This window comes from Dipodomys spectabilis, unplaced genomic scaffold (genome assembly GCF_019054845.1).
Source record: "Dipodomys spectabilis isolate Male_0828 unplaced genomic scaffold, ASM1905484v1 ptg000573l, whole genome shotgun sequence".
In the NCBI taxonomy this organism is placed as follows: Eukaryota; Metazoa; Chordata; class Mammalia; order Rodentia; family Heteromyidae; genus Dipodomys; species Dipodomys spectabilis.
The window spans coordinates 1,075,089-1,085,726 of NW_024871250.1; the positions used below are offsets into that span (position 1 = coordinate 1,075,089).

Genomic DNA, 10,638 nt, shown 5'->3' on the forward strand with positions numbered 1-10,638 from the left:
ATGGGGGCTGGGAAGGTGGCTCAGAGGTAGAGCGCTTGCCTTGCATGCATGAGGCCCTGGATTAGATTCCTCAGCAGCACATAAACAAAAAGAAAAAAGCCGGAAGTGGCACTATGGCTCAAGTGGTAGAGTGCTAGCCTTGAGCTGAAGAGCTGAGGGATAGCACCCAGGCCCAGAGTTCAGGCCTCACAACCAACAAAAACAAAAAAATTTGCCCATTATTATATATATTTGGGGGGGGGTCCGGTCGTGGGGCCTGAACTCTGGGCCTGGGCACTGTCCCTCAGCTCTTCAGCTCAAGGCTAGTGCTCTACCACCTGAACCACAGCACCACTTCTGGCTTTTTCTGCTTATGGGGTGCTGAGGAATCGAACCCAGGGCCTCATGCATGTGAGGCAAGTGCTCTACCACTGAGCCACCTTCCCAGCCTATAATGGGCAATTTAAAGCAAGGCTCATATCTTCCCTCAATAATATCACTCAGAAAAAAATAATAAAAATAATATCAGTCAGAAACAGTGAATACAATCAATGATAGAGTCAGAAATTTGTGTCCATAGTCATTCAATCTACATAAATGAAAATGCAGAACCCTCCTAATTACCCCCAATCAGGAGATTGTGTGTGTGTGTGTGTGTGTGTGTGTGTGTGTGTGTGTGTGTGCGTGTGTGTGTGTGTGTGTGTGTGTGTGTGTGTGTGTGTGTGTGTGTGTGTACACTGATCCTGGAACTTGAACTCATGGCCTGGATGCTGCCTCCTGAGCTTTTGTGTTCAAGGCTAGTGCTCTACCACTGAGCCATAGCGCCACTTCTGGCTGTTTGGTGGTTAATTGGAGAGAAGAATGTCACAGACTTGGCTGCCCAGGCTGACTTTGAACCATAATCCTCAGCTCTCAGCCTCCTAGGAGGCTAGGATGACAGGAATGAGCCATCAACACCCGGTTCCGAAGAATTATTAAATGAAAGAGCCTCAATAAACACGAAGGATGTGTGTTTCGATTTTACAGTGGAGCCTTTGAACATTTTTCAAAGGGAACATGCTTACAATTAAGTAATAAAGGCAAAGTTCAAAAATCGTATCTGGTGTCATTGTGCTTGTGTGAGAAATAAATTTTACTTTTAAGAAGCATTGGGACAAAATGCTTCAAAGGATGATACGAATTGGGATTGTGGAGTTATTTCAGTTTTCTTCCCTGAGGCTAGGGTTGTTCAAGAAAATCGCATTTCTTCGAGGCAGTATTGAGATTTGAACTCAGGGCCTCACGCTTGCTTGGCTTGTCAGCTTGCTGGTGCTCTACCCCTTGAGCCACGCCTTCAACTGTTGGGAAAACCATTTGGAATCCACGCAGACCACAAAGCACCGGAGTTGGTGAAGGAGGGAGAGCTGAGCCCTAAATTCCAGTGTGGATGTTCTGCATGTCAGGGCTGAGGAGAAAAGAAAGCCCTGGAAAACCTAGGGTCACGGAGGGAGAATGGGAGCGGCAGGGACCTGGGACAGATTCTTTTCCATTGCAGACATATTTCGTATTTCACACAGAACAAAAGAAAACGCTGTTTCTCCACTGGACCCCTGAGGCTTCTGGGAAATTTTTCCTTACTCTTATTTCCTCTCAGGAACCTGGTTAGAGAGGCAACTTTTCAGATTATTATTATTTCTCTTTGGTTGCATTGCTCACTACAAAGCACACACTGTGTGTAACCCCCAAAAGCAGACACCCACGTCGATTGTGATGCATCATATTCATAAGCAGCTTCATAAGAGGCAACTCCTTTGTACAACTACTTAAAATAATAAAACAAAGCAAGGTAAATGTACATCTATTATTTGTGCATATTTATGGGGTGGACTGTGATTTTTTTTTTGAGTAATTGGAGATGAGAGTCTCAGGCTTTCCTGCCCAGGCTGGCTTTGAACTGTAGTTCTCAGATCTCTCCCTCCTGAGTAACTAGGATTAAATGTGTGAGCCACTGCCGCCCGGCTGGAGTGTTGTTTTTGAGATATAGATACGTGTATGTACAGATATAATGTAATAATCAAATCAGAGGTTTTAGTGTATTCTCTCAAGCATTCATTGTTTCTAGTTCCTAGTGTGTGGGAGCATTTCAATCCTTTTATTCAGTTATTACAAAATATGCAGTATGAGCTGGGCACCAGTGGCTCACACCTGTCATCCTAGCTACTCAGGAGGCTGAGATCTGAGGATCATGACTCAAAGCCAGCCCAGGCAGAAAAGTCCCTGTGAGACCCTTATCTCCAGTTAACCAACAAAATGTTGGAAATGGATGGAGGTGTGACTCCAGTGGTAGAGTGCTAGTCTTGAGTAAAAACGCTAAGGGGTAGCACCTAGTCCCTGAGTTCAAGCCCCAGTACTGAGAAATTGGGTAACTGAAATGTATAGAGAAGCTAAAATCAGAGAAATACAAACTCCAGGTTAAAAGAGAAGGGATATGCTGGCCATCCATTGTCTAATGAGGTAAAAACAAAAACAAAAATACTCCCATCCTGCTCCTGAGTCTTTAAAACCTGCCATCACCCACAATTCAGTCTGCGGACCGAGGGCATTTTCATACTGTTTGCCACTAAGAGTTTGTTCAGAGCCCTCTTGAGGTCTTTGTTCCTCAGGCTGTAGATGAAAGGGTTCAGCATAGGGGTGACCACACTGTACATCACCGAGGCCGTGCCGGTTGAGTGTGAGTTTGGGGTCACCGCCGAGCTGAGGTACACACCCAGGATTGTGCCGTAAAACAAGGAGACCACGGAGAGGTGAGATGCACAGGTGGAGAAGGCCTTGTACCTCCCCTGGGCCGTGGACATGGCCCGGACGGAGGAGACGATCTTGGAGTAAGAATACAGGATACAGGCAAAGGGAACGAAAGCCAAAAACACAGCGGCTAGGTAGATGACCAAATCATTGAGGAAGGTGTCGGAGCAGGCGCTGTGGACCACCTGGTTGAGCTCACAGAAGAAGTGGGGGATTTCTGAGTGGGCACAGAAAGACAGCCGCAGCACCATCAAGCTTTGTAAGATGGCGTGCGAGACACTCACCATCCAGGAGCCCAGCACCAGCCCCACACACAGCCGGGGGCTCCTGATGGCCGTGTAGCGCAGCGGGTGACAGATGGCCACGAAGCAGTCGTAGGCCATCACCGTCAGCAGAAAGATGTCCATCACTGAAAACAGTAGGAAAAAATACATTTGGGTAAGGCAGGATTGATAGCCGATGGCCCAGCTGTGCGTGTGGAGGCTGAGCAGCATCTTGGGGATGGTGGTGGAGGTGAAGCCGACGTCCACCAGGGACAGGTGGGAGAGGAAGAAGTACATGGGCGTGTGCAGACGGCGGTCGGAGGCGGTGGCCAGGATGACGAGCAGATTGCCGAGCACGGTGAGCAGGTACATGGACAGGAAGAGGCCATAGAGGAGGGGCTGCGATTCGGGGTCCTCTGAAACTCCCAGAAGAAAGAATTCCAAACTCTGCGTGTCATTCTCGGGTTCCATGTGGTTGCTCTGGCTAACAAGAAAGGGAAAATAACACCACGCAGGTCTCCAACTGCAAGCTGAATAAAAGGCTATCTGTCATATGCATTCTGCAACCGTGACAGTAGTTCCAAAGTTTTCTGTGTGAATTCTCTCCCCCATCTCTGTTTTGTAGGGGGGGAAAAAAAATCTCATTCCATTCTCAGCTTTTTCTCGAGAGATCATGTATTTAAAAACAAAAACTCCAATTTCTTTTGTGCATTTGAGGAACACAATGTCATGATGATCAACTTGCAGCTAATTTCTAGGAAACAAAAGGTGTGTGTTCAAAAAGAAAACAACAACTAATGTTAAGCTGGACACTGGTAGCTCACACACGTGTGGTCCTAGCTACTTGGGAAGCCAAGTCTGAGGATCACAGTTCAAAGCCAGTCTGGTCAGGAAAGTCTGTGACACTCCTATCTCCAGTTAACCAGCAAAAAAAAAAAGCCAGAACCATGGAGCTGTGGCTCACATAGTAGAACACCAGCCTTGAGCAAAAAGTCAATTGAGAGATCAAGACCCTGAGTTCAAGCCCAAGTAACAGCCAGCATGCACACATGCACGTATGCACATACACACAGAGTAAATATATACATATATATGTAGTGCATATATATCTCTGTGTGTGTGTGTGTGTGTGTGTGTGTGTGTATAATGTACTTTTTGCCTTGTGGGAAGGGTCAGGGAGAATGGTGACCGTACATTGTATGGCTGTATCCTAAATAGTATATTGTTTATGGATGTGTGAAAACACACAAATTTCATTAGATCAGATTTATAAATCAAATGCATTCACTTGCCTTAATGATAATAAAATCATAAAAAGAAGTTCTCTTGCTGAGTGCCGGTAGCTCACGCCTGTCATCCAAGCTACTCGGGAGGCTGAGATCTGAGGATGGCAGTTCAAAGCTAGCCCGGGCAGGAAAGTCCGTGAGACTCTTATCTCCAATAAGCCACTCAGAAAAGGCTGGAAATGGAGCTGGGACTTAAGAGGTGGAGTGCTAGCCTTGATTACAAAGAGGCTCAGGGACCATACCCAGGCCCTGAGTTCAAACCCTAGAACTGGCTAAAAATAAAAGTTCTCTCTCTCCCTTAGCTCTGAGCTTTACAACAGATGGGTACCTAATTTCTCCTCTCCCCTGATGAACCAGAGCCTCCTTGGATGTGTGTTCTACTAACTGAAGCCACCCTCAGTCTGTCAAGCTCTCTCCCACCTGGGTTTTCTCCACCTTCTCTTCACTGTCGATAAGAACCCTGCATCGCTGAGCTCGGTGTTCACATCCCTCTTCGCTAGGGCAAATAGACACATCAGACGACTGGATCAAACACACGCAGCAAACGACCGCCGCCAGCCCCCAGCTCTGCGCTAGGCTGGATGGCGTGGGGCGGGTGGCCTTAGGTAAGTGTTCTGAATGTGATCCAGTCTCTCAGAACTTCTCCCTGGTGCACGCCACGAGCTCACCTGGATGGATGTAAGTGGAGACCTCCACTCGACTTCCAGATCCTTTCTGTGAGGTAGTCAATGAAGGAGACCGAAGATGCGTAACCGGGCAGGCCAACAGAATGGGGGTCAGGCGTCCGTATCCAAGCCACGTGAGGACCCCAGAAGCAGCAGCCGTGTCCTGTGCAGATGAGGAGGGACAGAGGCAGGGTTGATATTTACAGCCGCTGTGTCAGCTCGCTGGGCATCTGTCCCTCTGGTGATTCCAGCCTTGAGCAAGCACACCCTTTCCCTTGGGGATGTTTTGCTGCACAGAAAATGATTTCATCTGGCTGAGTCTTTGGTCCTCTGATAGCAGGTTAAGTGTCAGGTGAGGGAGTCTCTATTACCTCTCCCCCTCCATCATTGTGTGACTTCAAAAGGTCTAACTTCCTCACACCTTTTCCAACCCTCGATTAAAGTTGTCTCCAACTAACAACTTCCTTGACTTGGTGACTGCTAGCTGGCCCAAAGCACTCAATGTGTGGTGGACACTGTTTCTGAGATTTTCAAGAAAAATTAATTAGGGGCCTTGACCAATGATCCCTTAACATAAAAATAATAATTAATACACTCTTTGGCTAGATGTTACTTTCCCCCAATTAATTGAAATACTGTGCTTACAAAATACATCAAAAGGCTGTGTTTAGTCAAGGACTTTTGTGTGTATGTGTGTGTACCCATGTGCTTAGAGCATGGCTCTAATCCCCAGCACTGTGTTGACTGTTGGAATCTCCTGGCCACGGGTCAAGTGTTTGATTCTGGCCTGCTTTTCCAACAGAAGCATCATCCCTGGGAGCTACTGCTGGCCACTAGGAGCTTTACACTCTGTGGGACAAACAGGTTCCCTCCTGCCTCCTGTCCCCTCCATTTGTGTTGCCAGGGAAAACAAGTACTGAAATCGAGGGGCCACTCCCCGATGCATCAGATGGCAAGGGTCCCCCCTAGAGGCTCCCATAATCTTCACCCTTGCGTACCACCCAACTTGTTTACTTGTCAATTTATAGGCTAATTCTAGCTCATTTTTTAATACTAATAATCTACCAGGCAAGTCTGTGCATATTTTTTTCTGGCCAGGGTCCCGCCTGGGCCAAATCAATCCATTCTGAGATGGAGTTTGCATCTGCAGATGAGGACCCTCCTCCAGGATCAGTCAAGGCAGTGACAAGATTCCACTCCTGTGTGGATGAGAGCGGACGTCCTCCCTTATCTAGCCTTGTGGGTTGGGTCATGAGCCACGGACAGAAGGACAAACGTGATCTTCAGGGGAGCACTTTCCAACACATTGCTGTGTTCACCTTCATGACTTTGCCATTCCATCTGAATGCTTCTGTCTCCTCTGAGAGTCATCTGTTGACATCTGGTCTACCAATGGGCCCCCTTCTCTTAGCCATCCTGAACCCATTTGTGCAAACATGGGTTAAGATTCCTCATAGCACTGACTGCAAAGAATGGAAAATAAAACAGAGAATTCTTAGCTGTCATCCTAGCTACTCAGGTGGCTGAGATCTGAGGACTGGGGCTCAAAGTCAGCCCAGGCAGGAAAGTCCGTGAGACTCTTATCTGTATATCAGATTCTGAATTCCAAGCCCCAGGAACAGCACAAGAAAAGAGGGGGAAGATGATAGGTAATGCATATAGAAAAATCTGGTCACTACAGTGAAGGACATAGTGCTGGTCTTTAGTAAGTTAAAGCCAGACATGCTAGTCATAGCATATGACTAGCTAAATATAAGGATTGTGGTCTGAAGCCAGCCCAGACAGAAAAGCCCATGAGACTCTTATCACCAATTAACCACCAAAAAGCCAAAAGTGGAGCTATGGCTCAAGTGATAGAGCACTAGCCTTGAGCAAAAAAAAAAAAAAAAAATTAACAGAACAGTGCCCAGGTCTTGAGTGCAGGCCCAAATATTGGCATGTGCACAGACACAGACACACACACACACACATACACACAACTATATTATGCTTAATTTAATTTCAATTTTTATTAACATGTAATAGTTCTATGTATCAGTGTGATATATCAACACCTGCCTGAAGTGATCAGAACATTGTAATTATCTTTTCCTTTCTTTTCATATTTTTGTGCCAGCCCTGGGGCTGGAACTAAGGATGTGGGCACTGCCCTGAGCTTCTTTTCCTTCAAATCATGATCTTTATATCTCAGCCTCCTGTGTAGCTAGGATTACAAGTGTGAGCCACCAGCATCTGGCTTTTTCTCTTCTTTTTACTGCTCTGTATTTGTCATATTTCAAGACTTCATGTTCTCTATATTCATTATATTCTCATCTTTACATAGGTTGTAAAGATGTATAAACATATAAATACATATATATGTGTATAGAATAAAGAATACATAAAAATATACTAGGCTTAGCATACTATAAAAATATCTTTATATGTAAGGATATATATTGTTTCACATATATAATATAGAGATAATATCATATATCATATATCTATCATATTAGGTGTATATGTACATATATATATATATAAAGGTATTGTGATTATAACATGGATGAGATGTAGTTCAGAATTTCCAGGAAGCCATGCTGTGGATGAATTGAAACACACAGTAAATGAGAGGCACTGAAAGGAAAGCAAATCAAGTACAGAGTTAGGGGAGTTTTGCATGCTATTCCCATTCTTTAGAGATCATCTCCATAAATAAATGTCCACAACAACATCAACAGAAGAAGCCCACACAGCCCCTCTGCTGAGAATTGCCTTCCGTGTGCAAATTTCCATTCCGTAAACAACTTAAAACAAGTTGTAACTGTTGACCACCTTTAAAAAAAAATATACACCACGCTGAATTTGTCCAAAGTGAGCACAGTTGGTTAAAAATAATGAAGGGTTGATCAAATATATAACTTCAGGGACTCTGGGACAGGAATGCCTGAGGGATTACAATAAATAAAAGCAGAAAAACTGAAAATACTGGATGAAGTAAACCAGGCTTACTTAGTTCTTAGTCCCTGGTGCCATGCAATTCATGTGAACCTGACCCCGGCCACCCATCCTAAGAATGTAAATGAAAGAATTCATCAAGTACTGCAGTGCACCTCACCAGCAATGGTCCTAGAGGACAGACTGGCTGCAGAACTAAGGAAAACCCAAGTTCGTTGCTAACATTTAGGTCCTAAATGTCTCCCAGAGGCTCCAGTGCTAATGATTTCATCCCCACATTGGAGATAACCCTTTTGGAGTGTGGTTTGAAAGGTTTGGGGGTCATGTGGGCTCAATTCAAATAGGATATTGGGAAAGCATTGTCTTTCTGTGTTTTTTTTCACTTCCTGGGTCACGAACTTGATCATCTTTCACTTCCTGGGCCATGAACTTACACTGTGTTTCACATCCTGGGTCATTCTCGTAGCAGTTTTTCTTACTTCCTGGGCATACGTGGACTGAGCAGCTTTTCCCTGTCATGTGCTTTCCAGTATTTGTGATGTGCTGTCTCACCACACACACAAGGCCAAGGGAAATAACTGCTCGTGGCCTGAAACTTCCAATACTGTGAGCCTAAATAAACGTCTGCCATTTTGTTACAGTAATGGAAAGCTGAACTCACACGTAGAATGCCATAAAATTGGGTGACCAACACAAAGAGAAATCCACAGGAAGAAAGCACGGTTCTGGCACTTTCCCCAGGCTGATGAAATTCGGAGGAGGAGGAGGGGGGGGGAAGGAGGAGGAGGAGGAGAAGGGGGGGGGAGGAGGAGGAGGAGAGGGGGGGAGGAGGAGGAGGAGGAGGAGGAGAAGGAGGAGGAGGAGGAGGAGGAGGAGGAGGAGGGCTGTGAGTAAGAGAATTGTAGGAAAAGAGAAAAAAAATAATACCACCTAAGATAATGGTCATAGAGGAGGCCTTGGTGTCATTGATAAGCTTTTCAGATCTGGAAGCTTCAGAACTTCGAGGAAAAGACAGAAAGTGTGAGGTTCTTGTGTTTGTGCCACATAGCGGGGAGGAGACATTGGGTTGTGTGAAGTCTCACGTGTAGATCAGATTTCCATCTCTACCTCTCTCTGTGAGCCTCAACCTCTCCGCTGCAGCCCTTCCTAAAGATGCCAACCTTTCCCATCACCCCAAATCTGCTATTTCATGATCCAACCTTCCCACATCAATCTGAAAAACCAACGCCAGAGGAGAAAGCAACTCGCCTGCTTGTCCAGGATGTTGTACAGGCACAGCGCATCTTCCTGCACACTGTACCTGTCATACTTGTGGATTTGTTGCACATGCGTTTGTGTGTTAAAAAAAATCAGAAATCACTAGGCCCTCACTCCACAGCTCAGATCCGTCAGAGTTATAGTGCTGCGTGTGCTTTGCCTCCGGGGATTTTGTTGGGTTTCTCCGATGGTGGTTCCCTTTGGTGCATGTGCTTAAAAATCCCACCGGCTAGTCTGCCTAGGATTGAAGAAATCTTGCCAAGGGAATTCTAAGTAAACGATAGATAATGAAGTTATATGGCTATGTGAGGAAAAGTGAAAAAGGAGTTCAAGAGGAAACGAACAGCTGGGCACCAGTAGCTCACACCCACAATCCTAGCTACTCAGGAGGCTGGGATCTGAGGATCGCAATTTGAAGCCCGTCAGAGCAGGGAAATCTGTTAGACTCTTTTCTCTAACTCATCACCAAAAAAGCTGGAACTGGAGCTGTGGCTCAAGTGGTAGAGTGCCAGCCTCAAGCTGAAAAGCTCATCAAGTCTGCCTGGCCCTGAGTTTAAGCTCCAGAATTGGCACAAAAGTAAGGATAAAAGACAGATGGTTCAACAGATACCTTTGGGTGTTGAATTGCCTGGTGAAATGTGGCACCGTGAGAACACTGAGCCAGGATGGAGGAGAATTTTAAATATGAGAATAAAACTTGCTCCCCAGCCAGGGCACACCACAATCAGAAGACACGGCCCTCCATCGGAAGTCCACTAAAGAAAGCCACAAGTGACAACCCAGGTACTTTCCCAACTAAAAGACTACATGGGGGCCGGGCACCAGTGGCTCCCGCCTGTCATCCTAGCTGCTTGGGAGCCTGAGATCTGAGGATCGCAGTTCAAAGCCAGCCCAGGCAGGAAAGTCCGTGCAACTTATCTCCAGTAAACCACCAGAGAACTGGAAGTGGTGCTGTGGCTCAAAGTGATACAGTGCTTGCCTTGAGTGAAAAAACTCAGGGACAGCACCCAAGCCCTGAGTTCAAGACCCATAACCAACCAACCCAAAAAAAAAAAAAGATTATATGGGGCTTTAGTTTCCAAACTAAATTTCACACATAAATTGGAAAGTTTGATGAGTCTCATTAATTACGTTGTTTTGCATAATCTACCCCATTTGAAATGAAGTTATTTGTAAACACCAAGCTTGCAGGATGAAGAAGGAATTCCAGGTGTATGTGATTCAGAAGAACCTTTGGAAAGATTGGGGAATGGTCCCACGGACAGACTCAGAACCCAGACATGGGATACAGTTTAATTGAGAAAGTGCTGCGGCTGAATTGCAGAAAGAAGCCGAAAACAGAGAAACTCCAGGAACGTCATAGAATGGGGAAACTTCCACCATCAAATGAAAAACCACATGAATGAATGAGAGATCCCACATCCGGCCTACGGCCACCACTGCTCCAGTCCCCGCACAAGGGGTCTTGCT

At 45.8% G+C, this 10,638-nt stretch overlaps 1 protein-coding gene across 1 annotated transcript; it reads right to left on the bottom strand.

The window, feature by feature from the left end:
• Positions 1-2,528: 2,528 nt before the first annotated feature.
• Positions 2,529-3,494, bottom strand: LOC122100287 (olfactory receptor 7A10-like). The gene has a single exon (XM_042670636.1). It carries the CDS (start codon positions 3,492-3,494, stop codon positions 2,529-2,531), a length of 966 nt encoding a protein of 321 aa, XP_042526570.1.
• Positions 3,495-10,638: the final 7,144 nt, after the last annotated feature.

Excerpts from the sequence above, each read along its gene's own strand:
- LOC122100287 (XM_042670636.1), bottom strand. The coding sequence starts at position 3,494 with ATGGAACCCGAGAATGACACGCAGAGTTTGGAATTCTTTCTTCTGGGA.